The sequence below is a fragment of the Balaenoptera acutorostrata genome, chromosome 3, assembly GCF_949987535.1.
Source record: "Balaenoptera acutorostrata chromosome 3, mBalAcu1.1, whole genome shotgun sequence".
NCBI lineage: Eukaryota > Metazoa > Chordata > Mammalia > Artiodactyla > Balaenopteridae > Balaenoptera > Balaenoptera acutorostrata.
Window position 1 is genome coordinate 171,701,160 of NC_080066.1, and position 27,914 is coordinate 171,729,073.

Genomic DNA, 27,914 nt, shown 5'->3' on the forward strand with positions numbered 1-27,914 from the left:
CATAAAAAAGATTCCATTTTATAAAACCAAAGATCATTCTATCTGAAATGAAGTTTCACTTTTAAAACATCAGGCATTTGAAAAAAAATCATACGCTCCTGGAAGCAATGGGCATTTTCCATGAAAGAAAATGTTACTGGGATACAGCAGCAGCACAGAAGTGAAATATACACTGTCAAAGAAAAGCTGGTTTGCTATTTGGCAAATACAGAGCTTATTTCCATATAATGGGTAGGAGAGAAGGGGAGGGGAGACTCCAAGATTATGTTCAGGAAATTAGGAGAGACAAAACAGAAGTATGGTATTAGAGCATGTAAATAATCACAATTTATTATCTACTTTTAAGACCCCTTTCTACTGAAGTGCAGAACTTTAAAATGCAGTAAGACTGTGGTTAAAGAAGCATTTCAAACTATATCTCCTATTTGCACACAGTAGGACAAAAACTCAGGGGCTAATGGGGCAAAAGGTATGGCTTCCGATGGAGTCCTTTTGGGGGTGGGGGCTCCCAAGATCACCCTCAAGTTTGATGATTTGCTACTTTTTCCTCTGTCCTTGGGTCAAAGTAAGTCACAAGGTCAGCTCAAATTCGGAGAGAGAGAAATAAATGCCTCCTGATGGCAGGAGAGTCAAGACCCTTTGCAAAGGCCAGCACCAACAGTGGGCAGGGAGAGGGCTGGTTGTGGCCATTTTTGCAAACAACCGACCACCGCAATCTGTGAATGCACGTGGCCATTTTCCAGTGAACCGGGTCTCTGAGTAATATGGCTTTGGTGGATTAATGAGAGATCTGTTAACTCACTGAGTTCGATGTGAGAGATGTGCTATAGGGACCATAAAAATTGCTATCCTCATGCATGCACAAGGGACATGGAAACTTGCACCTTGGGGTGTACAGCAATGTTCTGATGATCGTGAGGGGTCTAATCTCTGCCCCTGAGCACCTGTGAGAGACAGATCACACACAGGAAGAGCAATATAAGGCAGGTAGCACACACTTAGAGCAAAATGAGAGGTTGGGAAGCTACCATAACAAGCACTGGGAAGAGGTGGATACTCACTGAGGAATGGACTGATCAGAACACATGATAGAGGAGGAACCCGACCTCAACCTGAGGGAGGAGCAGGGCTCACAGAGCAGGGAGCAGGGGAGGGGACATCCCAGAAAGGAGCTATCATGCACAACGGAGGCCACACGGAAAAACAGCAACATGTGTTTAGGGAACTAGATCATCGCGAAGGAAGTGAGAACAGAACAAAGTAGGAGCCAGAGGGTAGCCAGCCTATGTGAATACTGAGTTTAGAGTTTGTTCTTACAAATGCTGGTGAGGATGTGGAGAAAAGAGAACCCTAGTGCACTGCTGGTGGGAATGTAAATTATGTAGCCCCTACGGAAAACAGTATGGAGGTGCCTCAAAAAGCTAAAAATAGAATTACCATAAGATCCAACAATTCCACTCCTGGGTATATACCTGGAAAACATGAAAAAACTAATTCAAAGAGATATACATAACCTGATGTTCATAGCAGCACTATTTACAACAGCCAAGACATGGAAGCAACCTAAGTGTCCATCAACAGATGAATGGATAAAGAAGATGTGGTATATATATACAATGGAATATCACTCGGTCACAAAAAAAAAAAAAAAAGAATGAAATTCAGCCATTTGCAGCAACATGGATGGACCTAGAGAATATTATGCTTAGTGAAATAAGTCAGAAAGAGAAAGACAAATCCTGTAGGATATCACTTATATGTGGAATATAAAAAATAATACAAATGAATATATATGCAAAACAGAAACAGGCTTACAGATATAGAAAATAAATTTGTAGTTACCATAGGGGAGGGGGAAAAGGAGAGGTGTACGTTGGGGTATGGGATTAATAGATACAAACTACTATGTATAAAATAGGAAAGCAATAAGGATATGTTGCATAGCACAGGGAATTACAGCAATTATCTTGTAATAATTTATAATGGAGTATGATCTGCAAAAATACTGAATCACTATCCTGTACACCTGAAACTTACATAATATTGTAAATCAACTATACTTCAATAAAAAAAAGAAATTCTGGCCTTTAGCCTCTACACTTAGATATAAGGCCTAGACCCCTGGACTAGGGTAATGGGAAGAGGGCTGACAGCACAAAGACACTGAACAAGCAAAGGGACTTGGTGACTGAATGGATTTAGAGCAAGGACAGAAAAGGAAAAATCAATGGCTGTGAGAATGAATCTGAGAAAATCGTGGTATCACTGACAGAAATAGAAAGAAAGAGCTGACCTGAGGACAAGGAGAATGACTTTTGATTTAAATATGAGATGAACTGAAGGTGACAACAAGCAACTTGAAACATTTTCAGCTATGCGTTAACTGTGTGACTTTGGGAACATTATTTAACCTCTCTAAGCTCAGTTTTCTCATCTGTAAAATAGGAATAATAATAGGTGACTGTGAGAATTGAATGAAATAATGGCAATGCCCAGCACTCACTAAAGCACTCGAAAAATGACAGATATTTTGGCCATCATTATTATCCATCTTATTTGACAAATTGCCCAATAACTCTTTTTTGTCACATGAACTTATGACTATCTGATACACCTCTTATCAGGGTTTTTTCTTTTTTGTGTTTTTTCCCAATACAACTGAGATAAGTCAGAACACTCTATTCTAATTGCAGTCCTTGTAAATTTTCCACAGCATTAGAGTCTGAGCAATTTACAACCTGCAGGAGGCTCCAGGTCTATGACAAATCCATCACTGCAAACCATTAGACCTAGTATGTCAGCTGATCCAGCTGGATTAGATGTGAACATTTGACGGCTATGGTTTTCCCTATGAAGCAGTAGGTTTATGGGGCTTCTTTACATTGAAAACACGGAAAGAAAAATGCTGTACATGATTTAATAATAATTTGCAATATATTAAGGATCCCTTTGAGATGAAAGTTTTCTGTTTTGCTTTGTTTGTTCGGGGTGTAAGAAAATAAGATTAAAGAGAATAAGATTCTAGAGTAATAATGTAGCCATGAAGGGTATATTAGCAATGGGGAAACTGAGAGAAGGTAAATTCCAAGTAAATCTGAGAATTTAACATTGTAATTATCAGTAATGCTGGGCAGTGAAACACAAATATTTATCATGTACATGGTAGGTGCTTAATAAATATTTGTTAAATAATGCTGAGTGAAACTGATGATGGTGATTGATGAAACTCATGATGAAATTGATGATCAGTGAAACTGATGAGCAAATTATTTGCTTGCCCTTTGCTTCATTTCTGGCGATTAGTTCACTGTGCTATTAATCATAATTTTCTTTCAAGAGTAAGTAAACAAAAGGTATGGAAACAGAGAATCAAGGTATTTAAAGCTAGAAGTCCTTTAGGAGAAGAAACTGAGGTCCAGGGAGGTTAACAGACTTGCCTAAGTCAACTCCCCATAACATGAGATCCGAGCCTGAACAACTAACCAACAGCCCTGGGCACATCCCACCACCCCACGATGGAGAAGAAAAGAGTTACGGAGAAGCTCAAGCCAGTCAGTTTTGTGATTAGTTTGAAGATCTAACAAAAGGGTGAGATGAGTATACGGATCCTGAGAAACAGGGACTTCAATTATTTAAGCCATAAATGTTTCTCATTATGATGTTTAAACAGGTCATGACAGCCTAAAATACAGATTTTTTTGTTGTTGTTGCCATTAATGCACCCACATTTTATAGTATTGCAGTATGAGGTTTTTGATTTTTTTTAAAAATAAATTTAGTTATTTGTTTATTTTTGGCTTCGTTGGGTCTTTGTTGCTGTGTGCAGGCTTTCTCTAGTTGCGGCGAGCAGGGGCTACTCTTCACTGCGGTGCGCAGGCTTCTCATTGTGGTGGCTTGTCTTGTTGCGGAGCATGGGCTCTAGGCGCACGGGCTTCAGTAGTTGTGGCACGCGGGCTCAGTAGTTGTGACTCACGGGCTCTAGAGCACAGGCTCAGTAGTTGTGGCGCATGGGCTTAGTTGCTCCGCAGCATGTGGGATCTTCCCGGCCCAGGGCTCGAACCCGTGTCCCCTGCACTGGCAGGCGGATTCTTAACCACTGCGCCTCCAGGGAAATCCCATGAGGTTTTTGATATTTTTATCAAAAGATTTTATGACCAAATTGTCAGAAATCAGGGAATTTTATAAAAAGGGTGTACAATTTAGCTTAAGTGTTTTCATATATCCACAGCCTTAGGTCCATGAAAAGGCTTATAGCCATAGATTATATAGCTCTATTTTTGACTGCAAAAATTTATATGCTGTCCAGATCTTTACTCTACTGAAATTGAACTGGAAAAGGCCCTTAACTAAAATTCCTTCAAAATTATAAATTGTAGTAGATCTGACTGATAAAGAGATTCAAAAGCACATGGGGAGAGATGTAAAAGGGAAAGAAAGGCGAAGATTCTCCCTCGCATGATGTGTATGCCTATTTCTGTTTCCAATCTGGAGTCAGAATGTCTGAGTCAAAACCAAATTCTATCAGTTACTGTGATCTTAGCCAAGTTACTTGGCCGCTCTGTGTCTCCGTTTCCTCATCTGTAAAATAGGGGTAATAAGAGTAGCCACCTCGCGGGGTTGCTGTGAGGGTCACAGTTAAGACAAGCAAAGCATTTAGAATGGGGCTTGGTGTCCAGTAAGCACTCTGTGTGTCATCACACCCTCAGGTCTACTTACCTTTCCTGTTCCATCTCCTACTCTCTTCCACCCACTCTTCGTCCATGCTCTTCTCTCTCCTGGATGCTTTCCTTCCAAGGATTCTTCAAATCCTAACTCAGTTGCTAAGTTCCTCGATTACCCTGGCTGGAATTAAATCCTCTCGCCTCTCTGTTCTTCTACAGTAGGTACCATTTTCTACTTACAGTCACTCTGTGAAAGACTGTCCCTGTCTGATTTGTTCCTGTAGCCCTGAAAGTACCCTTCTCAGTGTCTGGCACATGGCATTCAGCAAGTATTTGTGGAATAAACCAGTATATAGGGAGAGTTGTCTTCTCCTGCCTTATCAACTGGTAGCTGTTATTATCACTATTATTAAGGAGGAAAGGCAGGTCCTAGGAGGCCCAAACTACAGATGCAAAGCTGAGGCAAACATCGTGACTGTCTTTTGGAATAAAGCATAATTTATGAAATGCAAAGCTAATTTAATTTCATGAAAATTCAGAGAATTTCTGGAACAAAATCAACGGACAATAAAACCTCAGGTTTGAAAGGAAGCCAGGTTGGTCACTACCCGGACTGGGAAGGGTGTAGTATTATTACTGTCATCTGTCGATTACCCATTGTGAAGAGGCGTGGCCCTTTCAAGATTAATCTCATTTGCCTGGGGTAAATTATCCCTGAAGTCAAAATCCTTTTATGTTCTCCTGCTTCTTTCTCTCTGACAGTCTAGACACTTTCATAAAATCAATAATAAACAGTGAGTGCCTACTATGGGACAAGCAGAGTGTTTTTCATGCATCCACTCATTTGATCCTTCAAACAACTCTATGGTGTTGGTTCTCTTAATATCTGTTATTTACAGGTAAGGAAACTGAGGCACAGAGACATTAAATAACTTTCCCAAAGTTTACTGGCTAGTTCAACTCATCTTATTTCAATCCATCTCCCCACATTTATTGTCCTATATGGGGGTGGGAAGGGGATCAGTGTGGAATATCTGGAATATTCAACTGCTGGTGGGAAAAAGGGCTAGAAGAATTCTTCAGGGGCAGGTCAGGTCTGGTCTGCTAAGGGCCGGGCAGGAAGTGCCAATCGTACGAGCTGCAATGAATTTCAGGGGTCAAAGGAACCCAATGAACTCAGGCTAGATCCCCAAATCCTGGGGGAATCCACACTGGTAGGCAAAGCAATGGACTCTCTGGGCAATGGTAGTATGGGGACTCCAGCAGACATTCCAGATGACACAGTCATTTCAGAGCAAGGATCAGCCAGGAGCTGGGAGAAGGTGAAGTCCTGATCGTCAAGACAGGAAGCTAGAAAAAGGGAAGGAGAGTCTGGGACAAGCCTTTGTGTTAATCAGGAAAATGTAAGAAGCTGGATGTGCTGAGCTGGACTCACATTGTGGGGTTAAGAAGGTGAGTTTGCGCCGGGGGGGTCGCTGGGATCAACCCAGATAGAGGTTATTCCTCACACTGTGATAGGAGACACCAGGTAAACCACAAATCCGATCCTGTTGCTTCCCTACTTAAAACATTTCAATGGCTTCCTGTTGTCTTGTCCTTAGGATCAAGTTCAAACTTCTCAGCGACTTACAAGGCCATTCATGACCCAGGCCCTGCGTACCTTTCCAGTCTCATCACTCTGCATTTACCCTTCTGGCCCCAGCCACCCAGGCAAACAAAAATGAGCATATTCAACAGCAGACTAGCTACAGTTAACAACCCTTAGTTATTCAAAGGGCCAGGCTCCCCTGCTGCCCTCTGCGGATACACTCTGCCTAGAACACGTTCTCTCTCCCTCTGCCTGGCTATTTCCACCCTCCAGGTCTCCCATCAGCCACCACTCCCTCTGAAGTCAGCCTCCGTGCCCCTTCCCCAGCCTGCAGTCAGCAGCCTTCCTGCATATTCCCACAGTGCTCTGTAGTCATCTTTCAGGATTAACCACCTTGGATTCTGACCACCTATCTCCCCAACTAGACAATAAGCTCCTAGAAGGCAGGGCGGTGCCTGTCTTGTTTACTTTTATATATTCCCAGTGCCTGCAATGCAGTAGATGCCAACAAATATTTGTTTCCAAAACAAAGAAAGAGCACAGGACAGAGGCACCTCCTCTAGAGATCAGGGTGCAAAGAGAAGACAAGAGTGCACGGTGCTCACTAAGTGTGAGGTGAGAACCATGAAGCCAAGCAGGGGCCCAGGGAGGATTTGGAAACGTTATCAAATATGTAGGGAGGGTCTAAATTGCAGTCACTGATTTGAGAGCTATACACAGTGTGTCCAATGCAGTCACAGAAATACAGGGGTCCCTTGAGTGCCCAGGTCACCTTGGGTGTTGAGAGCTTCTCATAGAAGACATGAGAGTCTGACTCCAGAGTTTTTATCATGTGGGGAGAAGCAGGAAGAATGACAGTGAAGGGGAAAACACAATATTCAGAAAAGTTAAACTGCTATCTCTTTGGAACTGGCATGAGCCTGCTAATAAGCAGCCAGGGAAAAACAAAGAGGTAAATAAAGAGAACCGGGAACGCTGTGGTGTAATATTTGAATGTGGCAAAGGGGAAACCATAAAGACCATTTTGTTTTAATCATTAAGAAAAGTGCACCTAGTTCACATGCTATGGATCAGGCTGGGGGGGGCGGGGGAAAGACAAATTAATCTAAGGCTATTCATTTTGTGATAGCTTAACGCAAACAACTTTTAGCAACATTATGAAGCCAGCTAGTAAAATAAATAGAAATGAAGTCCAAGGGATTTAAAGATGAAAAATTTGAGGGGTGGGGAGAAAGAACTGCACAAAGCAAAACGGACAAAATACAAGGCTAACCAAACAAAAGCTGAATCATATAAATAGGCATTGCCGTGTGCCCTGGAGGACTGCCAAGGAGAGTGAATTTCAACAAAGAATGCTTCTGCTACCAGTTTGGAAAACTTCAGTTCCAGGAAGGCGGGAGGGAGGCTGCAGCCATTGCTGAATGACACGGGGAGTGTGGGGTGGAGAGGCAGGCTCGGTAGACAAACGCTGGAACCTTCCCCCGGCAAGCCATGAACAGGCAGCTCACTCTCTCTCCATGCCCTCCCACGTACCCCACACACAGCCGGTTATGAGAAACAAGCCCACGGGCAGCGGCCTTCTCTTCTCCATTTGCAGATCAAAAGACCACTGTAAATGCCTCTAGGCTACCATGCTAGTATCCAAAGTGCTGAGATGGACCCAGTCCCTGCGGCCCAAGTCCAACGAAGCATTGGCAATTATCTGTGAACTTGGATGCTGGGGACAGAGCCCCGGGCTGGGTGTGGCATCCTCCCTGGAATAGCCCGAGTCCTACGAGCAGTACTGTAATCCTCGCAGGGATAACCACCACCACCACCAGAACAGCCCCCCCTGCCTAAGCATTTATCCCATGGCAGGCAACAGAACTAGACCCTTGGCATGGATTATCCCTGTGAAGCCCCCAATCAGCCCTGATTTTCTTAATTTTACAGCTGTTCACTCTACAGATAAGGAAACCAAGGCAAGTTAAGATATTGATACTTCTCAGAGGTCTCACAGCCAACAAGCAAGGGAGCAGGGATTTAGATCCACGCAGAGTTATTCCCGGACAAGCTCTCTTAATCAATAAAAAATAAAACCCAATAAAAGAAGGTGGATAATCAACAAGCACTTATTAATGGTGGGCATGCTGTGTACTAAGAACTCTGCTAGGTTAAACTGGGTAAAATGGTTTCTTTAAAAAAAAAAAAATGAGGAAGACTAACTAGAATTCCCTTTACTTAATCTGTAAAAAAAATTCTTGAACTTTATTAGCCTTTAAAGAAAAAAGGGTCCCTACTCTAATATCTACCACTCTCCAATAAGTATGTAGGTTGCTCAAACCCCTACAAGAAGCTAACAAAACAAACCAAAAGAAGAGTTGATAACATCTAGCTCAGTGGCTTTTTTGGGGTTGGCATTACCCAAAATGCAGACTTAGCGCCAAACACTGGGAGACCTGCGAATCTGAAGTTCCTTAAGATTTCCTTAGCGTAGTAATGCTTTCTCCTCAAATTTCTGTATTGCTGTCTTTATTGAGATCTCTGTACATTAATATGTGCTTTTTTAAAAATATGACCTATTTTTCCAATGGGACTGAGGGGGAAAAATCACAAATGCATATTTAAACCCACAGAATATTTAAATTCTCCCAAATTTTATCATACATTTTTAGTACTTTCTATTTGAGATGAAAGACAAAAACGTGTGTGCATGATTAATTGTCATGATGAAAGAATACTGGGCAGTTGCTTAAGAAACGAGAACAACAAAGGAATAAACTACTGCAGGCATCACCAGGACTGGAATGACACTGCTCTGTGTACTCGATTTCCATGGCAACTAGCAATGGGAAGATGAATGTTTCATAGTCACTCCGCTCTGCGGTACACGTCTATAAATCAAACTTACATAAAGAGCACAAGATTTCTGCTGTGGGCTGTATGCAGAACCAGTTTATTTTCCTGTTACTGTATAATTATGGAAAAGCAGCACAGAACAATGAGGTCATCTTGAGTGGGGAACAAACTCAGAAATTACTAATACACCTGAGGCATAGAATGCCATTCGTCTCGCAGGAAACCAGACGCAGGCAAGGCAGACGGCGAATGGAAACCCTGCCTGCCTCTGTCAGGTATGGTCCTGGCACTCATCTGCTCTGGCTGAGAACTGCATGTTGCGTACCTGGCGTGGGCTCCCTCCCGCTGCTCTGCTCTGAAACGTATGTAGGGGCACCTTAGTTAACTGCCTCCTGAATGAAACTGCAAGGTTTCATTCTGATAAACTGGGCAGAAATGATACACCATGTTTCGTATGAAAGTTTACTGAGGCTGAACAAGCATATACTTGTTTTTATTCACACCCAAAATGGCTCATCTTGTAGAAGTCAGGATGGAAAATTAACGCTTTGGCATTGAATTGGGAGTCAGAAGGCCCAAGTCTTGACCCTGGTCTGTGTAACCTTGGGTAAGCCATGAAGTTCAGGTAGCTTCCATTTTCTTAGCTATGTTATGAGAGACGGTGGATGTGATTTTTAAAGTCTCTGCCGCCATCTGCTTCCATGATTCTGTATCTTGAAAACTCAAAGGTCTGAATCAATCAGATCTAACCAAAGATATTAGTTGTGCTATTCCTAAAAATATATATATATATACCTTACACAGTTATACTTTTAAATTCTATACTGGCTAAAGGGCCTAAGTCATAGTGTTTTATGATTACCATTGCATTGAAGCTTTCTTCTGATTTGTTTCAATTTTTCAAACACAGTATATGCTCTGGAAAACTTAATGAAACCATCAGAGTTTTAAATGCCAAAAAAAAAAAATTGTTACAGATGATCCTAGAACTGATTTTTATGATAGAATATAAACAATATTTAAATCTAAATAATCTTCCTGCTACCTAGATAAGGGCTGCCTATCAATTCCTACCAAACGGGAAGTGTCCCGCTTCTTATAATTAATTTATTTTTTATTATTTATTTATTTAGTTTAGGCTGTGTTGGGTCTTCGTTGCTGCTCGCGGGCTTTCTCTAGTTGCGGCGAGCGGGGGCTACTCTTCGTTGTGGTGTGCGGGCTTCTCATTACGGTGGCTTCTCTTGTTGCGGAGCACGGGCTCTAGGCGCGCAGGCTTTAGCAGTTGTGGTGTGCGGGCTCAGTAGTTGTGGCTCGCAGGCTCTAGAGTGCAGGCTCAGTAGTTGTGGCGCACGGGCTTAGTTGCTCCACGGCATGTGGGATCTTCCTGGACCAGGGCTCGAACCCGTGTCTCCTGCATTGGCAGGCGGATTCTTAACCACCGGACCACCAGGGAAGTCCTGCGTCCTGCTCCTTGAAGTCTGCAGCTCTCAGAGACATGGTGAAGCTTTCCTGGACCTCATCTCTGGAAGAGTCATGCTCAGTAAATTTTGTGGAACAAATAAATGGATGGATGAACAAACTCTTAGTAACACCTTTGCTACACCTGTCAGAAATCTTATATCCCCTTCCCCAGTCTTACATGTTTAGGCAGATTCAGACCAACACATAAATATCCCCGGGATAGACAGGCAAATATCTGAAAACTAGGTATAACTAGATGAGTGTCTGTTTTGTGAGTCTGTGAGTCTACAAAACCCTTGTGAAACTTTACAAACTAGAAACAGCTCTTCATTAGTGGAGCACCAGGCGTCATCAGACACAGAGAGGACCTCCTGTGCTAAGGCCCTGGCTGAGTCCAGGATACCGTGGGGGCTCGGAAGTAACGGAGGCACAGTCCCTGTCTCACGGGAGGGAGAACAACACCCAACAAGCACCCGGAACCTCGTCTAAAGCTTACACCACCTCTGGGGAAAAGACGTTATGATCCTCGCTTTACAAGGTGGGAAAACTGAGCTATAGAGAATTGATATGTGATAGTTATGAAAAATGTAGGGATATTCAAAACCTGCCTTCCTGAATTGATAGGCAGCCCTTATCTAGGTAACAGGAAGATTATTTAAATTTAAATATTCTTTATGTTATAAAAATCAGTTCTAGGGGGCTTCCCTGGTGGCGCAGTGGTTAAGAATCCACCTGCCAATGCAGGGCACACGGGTTCAAGCCCTGGTCTGGGAAGATCCCACATGCCACGGAGCAACTGAGCCCGTGTGCCACAACTACTGAGCCCGTGTGCCACAACTAGTGAAGTCCACGCGCCTAGAGCCCGTGCTCCGCAACAAGAGAAGCCACTGAAATGAGAAGCCCGTGCACTGCAATAAAGAGTAGCCCCCACTCGCCGCAACTAGAGAAAGCCCGCGCGCAGCAGCAAAGACCCAATGCAGCCAAAAATAAATAAATAAAATAAATAAATTAAAAAAAAAAATCAGTTCTAGGATTATTTGTTTAAAATGGGTTTTTTTGTTTGTTTGTTCGTTTTGTTGGGTTTTTTGCTTTTTTTTTTTTTTTTTTTTTACTTTTTAAGATGGATAGTTTCATTAAGTTTTCCACAGCATATTCTATGTTTGGAAGATTGAAACAAATTAGAAGAAAGCTTCAGTGTGATGATAAAACTCTAAAACACTATTAATTAGGTGCTTTAGCCAGTACAGAATTTAAAAGTATAATTGTGTAAGGTATATATTTTTAAGAATAGCACAAGTAGGGGAAGTCCCTGGTGGTCCAGTGGTTAGGACTCGGTGCTTTCACCTCTGGAACACGGGCTCAATCCCTGGTCGGGAATTAAGATCCCGCAAGCAAGAATAGCACAAGTAACAACTTTGGTTAGATGTGACCGATAGATTCAGACCTTTGAGCTCCTGACTCCAAGGCCTCTGTGCTCTTCTGACTGCATCTCAGGACACATTCAAGCAACAGACTGTTACTCTACTGGACTTCTTGGGCACTAAAAAACAAAGTTACACAAACACACCTAGCCCCTAAAAAGCCCATTAATAGTAAAAAAAAAAAAAAAAAAAAAAAAGAAAAAAAAAAGTAGTAATAATATAAAACAATATTTCTTAAATCTACCGTGCTAGCCCACGTTATGGCCCGCACTTCCACTCCCCAGTCAGCAGGTTAACGGCTATTTCCAGGATGGAGCCAAGCGTTATACAAACATGCAATTTCCGATATGTGAACCCTATGGGAGCCAATGACATCTTTACAGAAGTTTATTAGAAATGTATTCTGCTGTCCATCAGAGACACTTGGTTTGGTTCCTAAGCTTAGAAGATGCAGTAATTTGGGCACACATTTTTGGCACTGATTTTTCAAAAATTAATAAAGTAACATTTATTAAGAAAGCCTCCAGGTTAACCTCTTTGCCTTCCAATTAGTTTCTTATCAGAGTTTTGAGCACCACCAACTGGTTAAAGAGATCAACTACAAATCTGCTTGGCTCTCAATCTGCTTTGTTCATTAAAAGAGGATCATACATATATTTCACATTTAATTTATGTTAAAGTAATTTATTTCAGTCACTAAATAAAATTAGAAATGCCTTTCCTTGTTAGTCAAATAAAAAATAATCCACTTTGGCTTTTTCACTTAAGAAGAAGGTACATTTTGCTTAGTAAGTCATTAAAGAAAACTAAATCTCCCACTAAAGCTAATCTGATTTATTCTACCGTAAACTCATACTCAAAAAGCAAAGACTAAGAACTACAGTGAAAATTAGAAACTAAGAGAGAGATAGCAAACTACATGGTATTGAATACTATGTGAGTCTACAGTGTCTATATAAGACATTAATTTAATTGGAAATAAAAAAGACTGAGGAGGTAATTTCACATTTTTAAAAATTTGAGCTTTTTCTATCAAGATTCCTGACTTAGAGATGAATGCTGCCATGTGACACATGAATATTTACTGCCATTTCTCTTTCCCTCCTGTTTAATTGAACCACCTCTAGCAATGGATGGTGTACAGAGAGCACAACTGAACACTTGGGGTTCAAATCTGATTTCTGTACAATGAATTAATTTGTGAAAATAAGTATTCCTGAAGAACTAAGTCCAATTTTTTTCCCCCGAACAACCAATTTGTGGATACAAGTTGTCTCTGAAAAGTGCATCCAGCCACTTGTTGCCATGACGCGTCTGTAGCAGGCAGAATAGATGGCACCGCACTGTAACAAATTTGGTCACCAGCAGAAACCTCTCTACTAGACAATGTACAAGAGGGAAAGAGAAAGAAGGTTCCATCCAATTTATTAAATTTGACTCTGATAGCAGAGTTCTGTTAAAAGCTTTCTGCTAAGAGTTTAAAACTGCTGTAATAATTTCACGATGATAGCAGTTTAAATCTCTACACAAATGGGTAGTCAAGTTCATATTTGTTAAAGCCTCTGACTCTAAATCTGCAAATCAAAGTCCAGTAAAGAAGATAATTTGCAACAACCTAGATAAAATTAAGGACCAGCAGCTGCCCTACCCAATTTAACACACAATTTCAACATATGAACTTTGAACTTCATTCTATTCCTTTGCTCATTTATTTACTCATTCATTCTTTCACTCATATATCCATTGAATATTCTCTCTCCAGCAAAGACAGTTAAATTTCTGCAAAAAGGGAAACAAGAATAAGCCTCTTCTACTGCCCCCTCCTCTCCTTGGATGAGAGCCTTGATATGCCATCTCCAAGGCAGAGAAGATTTCCATTTGAAATCATGAATGGATTACCAGGAACCTTAACAATAAGAAGACTTGGGTTAAGAAAAGCATTTTTAACTTTTATTGTTGTTTCTATCCATGTTCTTTAACATGACTCTTGAATGATACTTAAAGCTAAGTGTGTTTAGACATTTTAACTGTAAATTTTGTCTACTATTATTATTAGACAGCAGTATTCTTAAATCAAAAAATACAATTTTGAGGTGTAACAAAAACATCTGTGCATTAACAAGTACCAGCAAAGTGACTGCCATCAAATTAAAATGTTGATTACTTGTTAATTTCCTACGACTTTTCTTCTTTAACCAAAAGATAAAATGATTGAGAAGTCTAAGTCCAGTTTGGCTTGAGGTTAGCAATAAAGGTGCTCAGCTTTACCTGTAGAATAGGTATGCATAATAGCTGATGTGTAGATCACTGCATCAATTCAGCAAGGTAATACTAGCAGGTGTTTAATGAATGGGAACTGCCGTCATTGGTACTGGGTTGGCACGGTGTCACAAAAGCTGGGGAGGAGCAAGCGTCAAGGACAGGGTCCCAGGCAGAGTGCTGAGTGTCTTGAGTAGCTGGCAAGAATAAAAACTTAGAAAAAGGACAGGAGGGCAGCCTAGAGGAACTTAGGTACGAGGAGTAGCTTTCTAGGCTGCGGAGACTGAAGTATATCTGCAGGCAGGGATGTTAGTTATAAACAGGAGAGGGAGTGACTGATGGAGAAAGGTCTTAGAAGAAGGGAAGGGGATGAGACAAGAACAAAGGGGAGGAACTAGAAAAAAGAAAAAAAGAAAAAAACTAGAAACAGAGTTGAAGGAAAACAGAACTCTGGAGGTGAAGAGGAAACCCAGGCAGAGGCCATGACCCTGTCCGTGAAACAGAAGGCAAGGTCACCTGCAATGCATAGCAGTAGGAAAGGTTTGGTACAAATGTGATGGAGAGCAAGTCAATCCCATGGTGTGTGACATGCTAGTGAACTGGCTTGTGTTATACCAAGAAGAATTCTGAGTCTCATCAGAAGAGTGTAGGCCACGGGTATACGGAGGTGACGGTGGTAGCACACATGCCAACGATTTGCCATCCCTGAAAAAGGGAACTGAAAACAGATGAGCTAAATTCTCCTGGACGATTTCAGCACGAAAAGGAAAGCACTCTGGAATGACACAGGACCAGGGCTGGGGAACTGTGTACAGAAGATGGATGTGGGTGGTCTAAACACTTTGGTCAAGTAGGCACAGCAGTGTCTGCCTGACCTGAGAACTTGGTTCCATCCCGGGATAGGCAGCCGGGAGAATCAAGGCAGGCAGCTGGGATCAAAGCAAAAGGATCCAGGAAGGTGGACACAGAGCTCTGAGATCTCTCAGACATAACACTTGCTGGGAGACGGAGAGGGAGAGTATTGAGTGTGGTGTGTTTGGAGGAGAAGGTAGATGCATCACAGAAAGAAGACAAAGGGAAAGCTCGCTCCAGGTCTCAGATTGGCGAGGAGCAGCTCCGAGGACTAGCGCACACTCAAGAGCCTGCAGTACAGGACCGCGGGCAGGTCAGAACCATGGCGGGGGCCCTGGATGGAGGCTCAGCCCAAGGCCTGGGTTAGAAGTGAAGGTAAGGAGGGGAAAGTGGTGTCAGCATCTTGGGGCTTAGTTGCAGCTGAAGAGAACAGAGGGGGGAGATGTGGGGGATACAGCAGGGGAGGAAGAAGAAAGATGGGGTCACGTGAGGGTCCAGCAGCCATGTTTAGCCACTAGGAACCAGTCCTGAGATTGTACCATTCTTGGTCCTTTTGGGGGGAGGGAAGGGAAAGGTGAGCGACAGGCAGGAGGGAGGGGCGGGAAAGTTACGGTTAACAGTATTAGTGCCTGTTCCGCCTCTCCTGGGGTCAGCTTAGGAACAGGGACAGGCAGGGTGAGGGAAAGCGCAGGAAGAAAGAGATGCCACTCGAAGCCTGTAGTGCACTGAATTCCTACTTGGCCCTGATCTTCTCCAGCAGCAGGTTGCAACCAAGGAGGGAAGATGAGCAGACGATACTGACAAGCTGGAAATGGTAAAAGATGATGCTAAACTCTCAACAACTGATCAAAAGGGTCTTACAAGTGAATCAAAGTATAATCCTGCCTTGTAAAGAAGACAATCATAAATTCAGCTTAGCACTCCCACCCCAGCTAAAGTGATGAAACCTCATTGGTCAATTTTAAACAGTTTTTGCTTTTCCAGTTGATTTGGCAAAATCTTTCGCTATTGTGATATAATTCCAAAGGCAACACGCAAAACACAAGGGTTCCTATCAAAGCAATCTGTGATCTGGAATGCCTGCTACCGTTTCATGTAATAAAATGCTGCATCAGTTTCCTTTTGTACATTTTTGTAAATAGTTCCTTTCATTTATGTGCAGATAATCAAATGAAATCTCAAATGTAACAATCCAAACCAAACCAATTCACATGAACAGGGAAAAGCTATATAATTGTGCAACTGGTTTACCAAGAACACTTCCAGGCAGAGCGAACATGCCTTAGTCAGGTTTATGGCAGGCATTGTGGGGATGCAAAAGCATGCCTGGTTCCTACTCTCAGGACATCCATGCTGTTAGAAGAAGTGAGAAGGGAATATTACAGTGATTAAGAGCACAAGCAAATCTTCGTTCCGTTACTCAGCAGGCAGCAGCATCAAGCAAGCCCTTTGACCTCTCCAAGCTTTGTCCTCATCTGTAAAATGGGGACAGACAGAGCCTAACCCAGGAGGTTCCTAAGAAGATTCCTTCAGACCAGGGTCCGGTACACAGTAAATACTCAGCAAATGTCAGTTGCCAGTGTTACTGTGGTTACTATTATTAGATGCAGTACTCTCGCAAGCGCTACAGAAGTTCTAAGGAAGAAAAAGGAAATTTTGTGAGCTGGAGTGATCAGGGAAGGCTCCCTAGAAGAGAGAGTTCAGCTAAGTTCAAAGGAATGGATACCAGTAGATATGTGGATGGGGAAGTCAGGAGAGGAGAAGAGAGGGCAGTGGAAGAGAAATGAGATAGGATCAGAACACAGCAAGTAAATCAGAATAGTGGATTAGAATCTCTGATCTGGGCATGCCAGGTCTGTGTGTGGAGGGGCCTTGTATGTCAGGCTAAGGAGTCTGGGCATTATCTGGCAGGGGGTGAAAAGTTACTGAAGTCAAGAGGTAACATTAAAAGTAATGCTGGGGCTTCCCTGGTGGCGCAGTGGTTGAGAGTCTGCCTGCCAATGCAGGGGACACGGGTTCGAGCCCTGGTCTGGGAAGATCCCACATGCCGCGGAGCAACTAGGCCCGTGAGCCACAATTACTGAGCCTGCGCGTCTGGAGCCTGTGCTCCACAACAAGAGAGGCCGCGATAGTGAGAGGCCCGTGCACCGCGATGAAGAATGGCCCCCGCTTGCCATAACTGGAGAAAGCCCTCGCACAGAAACGAAGACCCAACACAGCCGTAAGTAAATAAATAAATAAAATTTTTTAAAAAAAAGGCCTTCCAATTGTTTAAAAAAAAAAAAAGTAATGCTAATTTACTCTCATTATCCAAAATTGAACAAGGAGGGTGGACCAGTGATTTTCAAACTTTAATAAGTGCATATGGATCACCCAGGGACCACATTAAACACATTTGACTCAGTACGTTTGGAGTGAGGCCTGAGATTAGGCATTGCTCATCATTGCTAACAAGTTCCCTAATGCTGATGCTGCTGGTCTCTGGAGCTTTGAATGACAAGGATGTATCTCTTCAAGGTAGCCTGATGGAAGAGAATGCACGGGTAGGAGGACAGGCGACAAGATGGCTAGACGTGAGGTCGCAAACTCATAGGTCGGTATGCCATAGATAAAAACATAGCATTAGAAGCCCTTGGACTTGATTTTTTAAGCTATATCTAAGGGGGACAACTGAAACTTTGTAGTGAAACTCTTAATGCTGAGCCTATTTTTTTTTGGTGACATCTTAAAACAATGTTGATTTAATTATCTCCTATAAAATAAAAATTTCTTTTATTAAATACAAGTTTTTCTTATTTTATAAATACAACACACAGTATTATCAAAATTTCCACCCAGAAGTTAGCTATCGACTACAAAAGAAAAATGTAAGAAACACATTCCTCCTTCTACAAAGGCAAATGGCATGAATACATGCATGATGTACGCCTATCGCTAACTTCAAGGATGACTGAAAGGGTTAGCAACATTTGGCCACAAGAAAGAAACCATGGCAGCACTTTCTTATGTGACAGCTGGATTAAAAGAAAAATAGTCCTCATGCTATTACAGCAAGAACAGTGTATTCTACCATATATGTAGATGAGGAATTGGAAACGTTGACCATAACACTTGTTATAGTGACATCTCAAAAACTAAACCCAGGGTTGGAGAGCTGTCAGCCCAGTAATTTTCTCTTGAGAGCAGTCTTTGTCACACTGACAGATCACATCTGTATTCACATGGTGGTGGATTCTGAATATTATCTGGGAGACGCAGAGAAAATCAAGGAGACTGCCATGCCACCCTCCATGATAGATAACCCCACCAGTCGGTTCTGGAACAAGAAGAAGCACAACCCCCTCATGTCTGAGATGAGGAGAGTGCAGGCCTGAGAGGTTTTGGTGAAAGCCTGTTCGCTACATAAGCCATTCATTTATATAAAATTCAGTCACTTACTTGACACGTACAAAACTGTGCTACGGGAGTTCTGTACTCCCATAAATATCCCACTTGTGCCTGTTTATATTAAGCTCACGTTCTAAAACTAGAAATAATTGATGTATGCAAATACCTATGTATAAGCATAAAGAAGAAAGATATTTATGACAGATTAGGAGTTTCAAGCAGAAGGAGGAGACAAGGTCCTTTTTGGGGTAGAGAGGGGTTGGGTAGGGTGTAGGGTAGGGCCAGCTTTCAAGATAAGAAATATTTTTTTAAAAGCTGGGCCTTGAAGGAGGAATAGAATTTGCATCTGGATGGGTTTAACCTAAGAAAAGACTACAAAATCTGGACATCTGGAATGTGAAAGAGATTAAATATTTCTTCCAATCAAATAATACATCCTTGTTAACAGGAACTAATTAGCTTAACTGAAGAAACCAAAATAACACATTCTGTTTGAAAATCTATGTAATGAAGTCATTATTCTTCTCTACTTGTTTTCTGGTCCAGTTTCTGAGCTTCAATTCCTGCAACACCAATTCTAAAATTTATACCGGTAAAAAAAGACCATCCTCAAATGCAAGGATATATTTTCGTTCATGGAGCAAAATCAGTCAAGAACCCTCTGAAAAACTGACATTTTCTTAAAATGATTAGCATATAATTATTTCTATAGCTGGATTTTTAAAGTACAGTTGTACTTAACATATTACATGTGAAAGTCCCCAGAGAGGAGAAATTCTGAGGTCAGTTTGAAAAGCTTACACATATTCATATTCCCCATTCAGTGATCACATGCAAGAAAATAAACAGAAATGGGACTCTCTGACAATAAAATTTTGAAACATAAACACTGAAATAAAAACCAAGGCATTATCATTGCAGGGAAGATACAAAAATTGACGAAATAAAAATTGGAAACTCAAGAAATCTACTTATTTGGTCACTACACTCACACACTAGGTACAGCTGGTAACAGCTATCTACCTATAGTCACAAAGAATCAGATACAATTTCTAGTCTCTTTTATACTTTTCTATACACAGAAGCATGTAGATACTTACAGATCAACAATCATATTCCCCAAAGTAGGTACTCACTATAATAACTGCGATCTTGGTGAGGTCACCTGACTACATGTATAAGATGGTCATTCTGAAGCAGAGAATAATGATTGGGAAACTTTCTCCAGTTAGAGACTGTCCAAGACAATGATATGCAACAAGTTGGCTGCCAGCCGAAAGGAATTATAAGAAGCTAAAGAGCACAGTGAAGAATAACACTTCAAAAGAGATGCAAATGATCTGAAAAAATACATTCTATCTTTTTTTTTTTAATTAATAATAAAGGGGTATTTTTTTTTTTTTTTAGAAATTCACGTTCTTTTATTTATTTATTTATGACTGTGTTGGGTCTTCGTTTCTGTGTGAGGGCTTTCTCTAGTTGTGGCAAGTGGGGACCACTCTTCATCGCGGTGCGCGGGCCTCTCACCATCGCGGCCTCTCTTGTTGCGGAGCACAGGCTCCAGACGCGCAGGCTCAGTAACTGTGGCTCACGGGCCCAGTTGCTCCGTGGCATGTGGGATCTTCCCAGACCAGGGCTCGAACCCGTGTCCCCTGCATTGGCAGGCAGATTCTCAACCACTGCGCCACCAGGGAAGCCCCATTCTATCTTATATCACTTTCCTCTGGGCTCCTTGGTTCTAAAAGACTCTTCCATTAACATGTTACTTCACGTTACCCAAGCTCATGAGGCCCCTTTCCCCCACAATAGCTGTGATAAAAGGCATATGTGATCTTTCTATCAAGAGGGTACCCATAACTCCCTTTTAAAATTGCATTCTTAAGCCCCTACACCACTGACACTCTGGCAATGAAAATATACTATCCAACAAGTCATGATGCTCTTATTTTCAACCAATTTTTAATAATCCCAAAAGGAGAGTTAGATATTCTATGTTTTTTGACCATCCCCATGTAATACGAAGAATGAGATTCTTAGACCAAAAATATCAGATATCACTTTAAATGTCTCCAGTTCTGACTGGAGAGCATTTTGGTATGTCAGTATTTCCGCATTACATTACTATCTGGCAATCCACCTGCACTCAGAGTCTTGGACACTGGTGGGCCTTCTGCACAACCATGTTTCATTTCATATGGCTGGAAAGCAGAAGCAGCTACGCAGAGCTTTTTGCCAATTGACAGGCAGTAAGAAAGTGCAAATCTCGGCGCTTACAATGAGATGGAGAAGGCTCCTAGGCATGGAGATGCAAACATACCCACACAGAGAAAAACACCAGCCAGAAATACCACAGGGTGCTGATGGTGGGCGAAGTCAAGAGAGCACATTAAGCCAGCTCCCTGACAATAGCTGGGGTTAAATCATGAACTGCAAATGTCTCTAAAAGAAAAAAAACAAAGAGAGGCCATCAGAGATTAATTCATAAAAATCACACGTAGAATGAGAAAAATAGAAGGCAAAGCCACATGTGGTTAGAAAGCTCCTGATTGCATTTTAAAGGATTCTTGCCTAGATTATAAGAAATTAAAACCATAAGAAAATTATAAGTGAGGATTTTACTGTTACTGGATATTTGGAGTAAGTGACAATGGACCAACAATTATTAAGCAACTAGAATGCATAAGGCAACATGCTGAGAACGCTGAAAGTTACAGATAAATTTGTAACCTCAAAGAGCTTGTAGTATTTTATGGAGATAATCGTAAACACTGTATTTTTGTTTATTGAGTAGATGATTGAAAAAATTACACAACCATAGTACTATTAAATTTCAGAGAAAGGAGAAAAGGCTGTTCAATGTAAAGAAAAAAAGACTTTTTTGTGTGTATTTATTGAGCAGGACCTTGAAAGATAGGTCTAATTTGGACAGGTAAGAAGTAGAGAAAAGCATTGCTGGCAAGAGCAACAGAATGCAGTATAAATACACATCACATATTCAAAGGAACAAGCATTATGCAAAGGGAAATACAGGAATTTGGGACGATGAATGAAAGATGAGTTTGGGAAGCAGACCAGATGTTGGAGAGCCAGGTTAAACAGTTTTAACTACTTTTTAGATTCACTAAAGATTTTTGAATGTTTAAGAAAATAAAAAAGTACTATAAGGTTTTTATTATGTTCTATTAGTATTAAAGAAGAAAAGGTGTTTTTTTGTTTTAAACTTTCAGTGCTAGAAACAGCCTGGTAGCTCAGATTCATTCCACTGGACAAACAGCGCTACTCAGTTCTCGTACCTCTTAAACTTCTGCCATTTGTAGTGGGTAGGACAAAAAAGAGAAAGTTCTTCAAGAATAGAATTTCCTGAGAATTTCTTAATAATAATGAAACGTCATCCATGGTATTTATTAGCTTCAGTTATTTTAGTGCACAGGTACACAAGTCATGATTATCAGCTCTAAGTGGAAAGCAACGCTGTAAGTTTTAAACACTGAAAGGAATCTCAAAATTTAAAAACATTAAGCCTTTTTTTAAATATCTTTAGAGGTAATATAAAGTAGTACCAATTTTTGTTTTTTACATAAGATATCACCTCTTCGTTTAAGAAAGAAACATTCCTCAAAACCCATCCCTCCGTAGAAAACTTGCTTTCTTAATTTACATGAAAAAAGCTATAATTAGCAGCCCCCAAGCAATCAACCATTAAAAATAAAACCTCAAAAACTACTTCCCCCAATAAAGCAAACACCTCCATAAAATGAGAGATGAAAGTAGATACAGAAAGACTTAGGGGAGATACTATAAAATAACAAGATACAGCAAAATAACAAAATGAAATGAAACATCAGTAGATATAGCTCAAGAAAGAAACGTAAGGAGAAAAGAAAACCATAACAGAGGGAGTGCTTCAAGATGGCAGAGGAGTAAGACGTGGAGATCACCTTCCTCCCCACAAATACATCAAAAATACATCTACAGGTGGAACAACTCCTACAGAACACCTGTTGAATGCTAGCAGAAGACCTCAGACTTCCAAAAAAGGTCTTGGTGCTCCTGCCTGGTGTCAGGCCTGAGCCTGTGAGGTGGGAGAGCTGAGTTCAGGACACTGGACCACCAGAGACCTCCAGGCCCCACATAATATCAATCGGCGAGAGCTCTCCCAGAGATCTCCGTCTCAACGCTAAGACCCAGCTCCACTCAATGGCTAGCAAGCTCCAGTGCTGGACACCCCATGCCAAACAACTAGCAAGACAGGAACACAACCCCACCCATTAGCAGAGAGGCTGCCTAAAACCATACTAACTTCACAGACACCCCAAAACACACCACCGGATGCAGCCGTGCCCACCAGAAAGACGAGATCCAGCCCCACCCACCAGAACACAGGCACCGGTCCCCTCTACCAGGAAGCCTACACAAGCCCCTGAACCAACCTTACCCACTGGGGGCAGACACCAAAAACAACGGGAACTACGAACCTGTAGCCTGCAAAAAGGAGACCCCCAAACACAGTAAGTTAAGCAAAATGAGAACACAGAGAAACACACAGCAGATGAAGGAGCAAGGCAAAAACCCACCAGACCAGACAAATGAAGAGGAAATAGGCAGCCAGCTGAAAAATAATTCAGAGTAATGATAGTAAAGATGATCCAAAATCTTGCAAACAGAATGGAGAAACTACAAGAAACATTTAACAAGGACCCAGAAGAACTAAAGAGCAAACAAACAATGATGAACAACACAATAAATGAAATTAAAAATTCTCTAGAAGGAATCAATAGCAGAATAAATGAGGCAAAAGAACGGATAAGTGACCTGGAAGATAAAATATTGGAAATAACTACCGCAAAGCAGAATAAAGAAAAAAGAATGAAAACAATTGAGGACAGTCTCAGAGATCTCTGGGACAACATTAAACATACCAACATTCGAATTATAGGAGTCCCAGAAGAAGAAGAGATAAAGAAAGGGTCTGAGAAAATATTTGAAGAGATTATAGTTGAAAACTTCCCTAACATGGGAAAGGAAATAGTCAATCAACTCCAGGAACCACGGAGAGTCCCATACAGAATAAATCCAAGGAGAAACATGCCAAGACACGTATTAATCAAACTATCAAAAATTAAATACAAAGAAAAAATATTAAAAGCAGCAAGGGAAAAGCAACAAATAACATACAAGGGAATCCCCATAAGGTTAAGAGCTGATCTTTCAGCAGAAACTACAAGCCAGAAGGGAGTGGCAAGACATATTTAAAGTGATAAAAGGGAAAAACCTAAAACCAAGATTACTCTACTCAGCAAGGATCTCACTGAGATTCAACAGAGAAATTAAAACCTTTACAGACAAGCAAAAGCTAAGAGAATTCAGCACCACCAAACCAGCTTTACAACAAATGCTAAAGGAACTTCTCTAGGCAGGAAACACGAGAGAAGGAAAAGACCTACAATAACAAACCCAAAACAATTAAGAAAATGGTAATAGGAACATGTATATTGATAATTACCTTAAATGTAAATGGATTAAATGCTCCAACCAAAGGACATAGCCTGGCTGAATGGATACAAAAACAAGACCCGTATATATGCTGTCTACAAGAGACCCACTTCAGACCTAGGGACATATACAGACTGAAAGTGAGGGGATGGAAAAAGATATTCCATGCAAATGGAAATCAAAAGAAAGCTGGAGTAGCAATTCTCATATCAGACAAAACAGACTTTAAAATAAAGACTATTACAAGAGACAAAGAAGGACACTACATAATGATCAAGGGATCAAATCAAGAAGATATAACAATTGGAAATATTTACACACCCAACGTAGGAGCATTTGCCTCAAACCTTAAGGCAAATGCTAACAGCCATAAAAGGGGAAATTGACAGTAACACAATAATACTTGAAGACTTTAACACCCCACTTTCACCAATGGACAGATCATCCAAAATGAAAATAAATAAGGAAACACAAGCTTTAAATGACACATTAAACAAGATGGACTTAATTGATATTTATAGGACATTCTATCCAAAAACAACAGAATACACTTTCTTCTCAAGTGCTCATGGAACATTCTCCAGGATAGATCATATCTTGGGACACAAATCAAGCCTTGGTAAATTTAAGGAAATTGAAATCGTATCAAGCATCTTTTCCAACCACAACGCTATTAGACTAGATATCAATTACAGGAAAATATGTGTAAAAACTACAAACACATGGAGGCTAAACAATACGCTACTAAATAACCAAGAGATCACTGAAGAAATCAAAGAGGAAATCAAAAAATACCTAACAAATGACAGTGAAAACATGATGACCCAAAACCTACAGAATGCAGCAAAAGCAGTTCTAAGAGGGAAGTTTATAGCAATACAATCCTACCTCAAGAAACAAGAAACATCTCAAATAAACAACCTAACCTTACACCTAAAGCAATTAGAGAAAGAAGAACAAAAAACCCCCAAAGTTAGCAGAAGGAAAGAAATCATAAAGATCAGATCAGAAATAAATGAAAGAGAAATGAAACGATAGCAAAGATCAATAAAACTAAAAGCTGGTTCTTTGAGAAGATAAACAAAATTGATAAACCATTAGCCAGACTCATCAAGAAAAAAAGGGACAAGACTCAAATCAACAGAATTAGAAATGAAAAAGGAGAAGTAACAACTGACACTGCAGAAATACAAAGGATCATGAGAGATTACTACAAGCAACCACATGCCAATAAAGTGGACAACCTGGAAGAAATGGACAAATTCTTAGAAAAGCACAACCTTCCAAGACTGAACCAGGAAGAAATAGAAAATATAAACAGATCAATCACAAGCACTGAAATTGAAACTGTGATTCAAAATCTTCCAACAAACAAAAGCCCAGGACCAGATGGCCTCACAGGCTAATTCTATCAAACATTTAGAGAAGAGCTAACACCTATTCTTCTCAACCTCTTCCAAAAGATAGCAGAGGGAGGAACACTCCCAAACTCATTCTATGAGGCCACCATTACCCTGATACCAAAACCAGACAAAGATGTCACAAAAAACGAAAACTACAGGCCAGTATCACTGATGAACATAGATGCAAAAATCCTCAACAAAATACTAGCAAACAGAATCCAACAGCACATTAAAAGGATCATACACCATGATCAAGTGGGGTTTATCCCAGGAATGCAAGGATTCTTCAATATACGCAAATCAATCACTGTGATACACCATATAAACAAATTGAAGGATAAAAACCATACAATCATCTCAATAGATGCAGACAAAGCTTTCAACAAAATTCAACACCGATTTATGATAAAAATGCTCTAGAAAGTAGGCCTAGAGAGAACTTACCTCAACAGAATAAAGGCCATATTTGACAAACCCACAGCCAACATCATTCTCAGTGGTGAAAAACTGAAACCATTTCCACTAAGATCAGGAAGAAGACAAGGTTGCCCACTCTCACCACTGTTACTCAACATAGTTTTGGAAGCTCGTGCAGCTCAATATCAAAAAAAAAACAACCTAATCCAACAATGGGCAGAAGACCTAAAGACATTTCTCCAAAGAAGATATACAGATTACCAACAAACACATGAAAGGATGTTCAACATCACTAATCATTAGAGACATGAAAATCAAAACTACAATGAGGTATCACCTCACACCAGTCAGAATGGCCATCATCAAAAAATCTACAAACAATAAATGTGGGAGACCGTGTGGAGAAAAGGGAACCCTCTTGCACTGTTGGTGGGAATGTAAATTGATACAGCCACTATGAAGAACAGTATGGAGGTTCCTTAAAAAACTAAAAATAGAACTACCGTATGACCCAGCAATCCCACTACTGGGCATATACCCTGAGAAAACCATAATTCAAAAAGAGACATGTACCACAATGTTCACTGTAGCACTATTTACAATAGTCAGGACACAGAAGCAACCTAAGTGTCCATCAACAGATGAATGGTTAAAGAAGATGTGGCACATATATACAATGGAATATTACTCAGCCATAAAAAGAAACAAAACTGAGTTATTTGTAGTGAGGTGGATGGACCTAGAGTCTGTCATACAGAGTGAAGTAAGTCAGAAAGAGAAAAACAAATATCGTATGCAAACACATATATATGGAATCTAAAAAAAAAATGGTTCTGATGAACATAGGGGCAGGACAGGAATAAAGATGCAGACGTAGAGAATGGATTGAGGACACAGGGAGGGAGAACGGTAAGCTGGGATGAAGTGAGAGAGTAGCATGGACATATATACACTACCAAATGTAAAATAGATAGCTAGTGGGAAGCAGCCACATAGCACAGGGAGATCAGCTCGGTGCTTTGTGACCACCTAGAGGGGTGGGATATGGAGGGTGGGAGGGAGACGCAAGAGGGAGGGGATATGGGAATACATGTATATGTATAGCTGATTCACTTTGTTATACAGCAGAAACTAACACAACATTGTAAAGCAATTATACTCCAGTGAAGATATTTTTTTAAAAACCCATAACAACAACAACAAAAAAGCCACATTGGACACAGCGCAAAGGAGAACAGGCACTGCTGAAATTATACTGAGAAACACGGTGAACAATTTGAGCAAAAGAAATAGAAATTAAACAATTTAAAAGGACTTCCAACAAAAGCACAATCAGCATTTTCAAAGAAAAAGAATGTGATTCAAAGATGTTAATGTTTGGACTTCCCTGGTGGCACAGTGGTTAAGAATCCTACTGCCAATGCAGGGGACACAGCTTCGAGCCCTGGTCTGGGAAGATCCCACAGGCCGCGGAGCAACTAAGCCCACGAGCCACAACTACTGAGCCTGCACGCCACAAATAAAAAATAATTTATTTTTGGCTACGTTGGGTCTTCATTGCTGCGCACGGGCTTTCTCTAGTTTCGGTGAGCAGTGGCTACTCTTTGCTGTGGTGTGCGGGCTTTTCCTTGCAGTGGCTTCGCTTGTTGCGGAGCAAGGCCTCTAGGCGCTCAGGCTTCAGCAGTTGTGGCTCGTGGGCTTAGTTTCTTTGCAGCATGTAGGATCTTCCCAGACCAGGGCTCGAACCCGTGTCCCCTCCATTGGCAGGTGGATTCCTAACCACTGTGTCACCAGGGAAGCCCCTAAATTAATTAATTTTTTTTAAATGTTAATGTTCAATCTATTATATGTTTTTATTCAAGGACAATGCCTCAGATAAACATTGTTGGACATGGAAGACACCAGGGAATATAGTTCTTATGATCCCTACCTAGAGGATAGACTTCAGCTTAGCAGAAACTATAGCACAAAGCCTGGAGGTGAGCTTTGAATCCATTTAACTACAGAACTAAGATTTTTTTTAAAAGGTTATGATAGCAGAACAGTTTATGAATATTACAAATACTGACAATATACGTATTTTTTTAAAAACCACGTTGCTTTTATTCATGAAAAAATCGCTAAAAGTAAACAC

At 40.9% G+C, this 27,914-nt stretch overlaps 1 protein-coding gene across 34 annotated transcripts in view; it reads right to left on the minus strand.

Annotated features, from left to right (window-relative positions):
• The window catches only part of LOC130707527 (EF-hand calcium-binding domain-containing protein 11-like), a 215,081-nt gene that overhangs the window by 164,596 nt on the left and 22,571 nt on the right, over positions 1 to 27,914 (minus strand). For 2 of the 34 annotated variants that reach the window (XM_057542560.1, XM_057542538.1), the window contains one exon: positions 10,487 to 10,609. The exons of 27 other annotated variants lie outside the window; for them this stretch is intronic. In XM_057542560.1, coding sequence (XP_057398543.1) covers positions 10,519 to 10,609 — 91 coding nt within the window. In that variant the 3' untranslated portion in view covers positions 10,487 to 10,518. Of the gene's footprint in view, positions 1 to 1,285; positions 1,473 to 10,486; positions 10,610 to 12,054; positions 12,089 to 16,355; positions 16,434 to 20,872; positions 20,907 to 27,914 lie in introns of those variants that run through there. 5 more of the 34 variants (XM_057542564.1, XM_057542552.1, XM_057542543.1 and 2 more) reach the window with 4 other exon arrangements.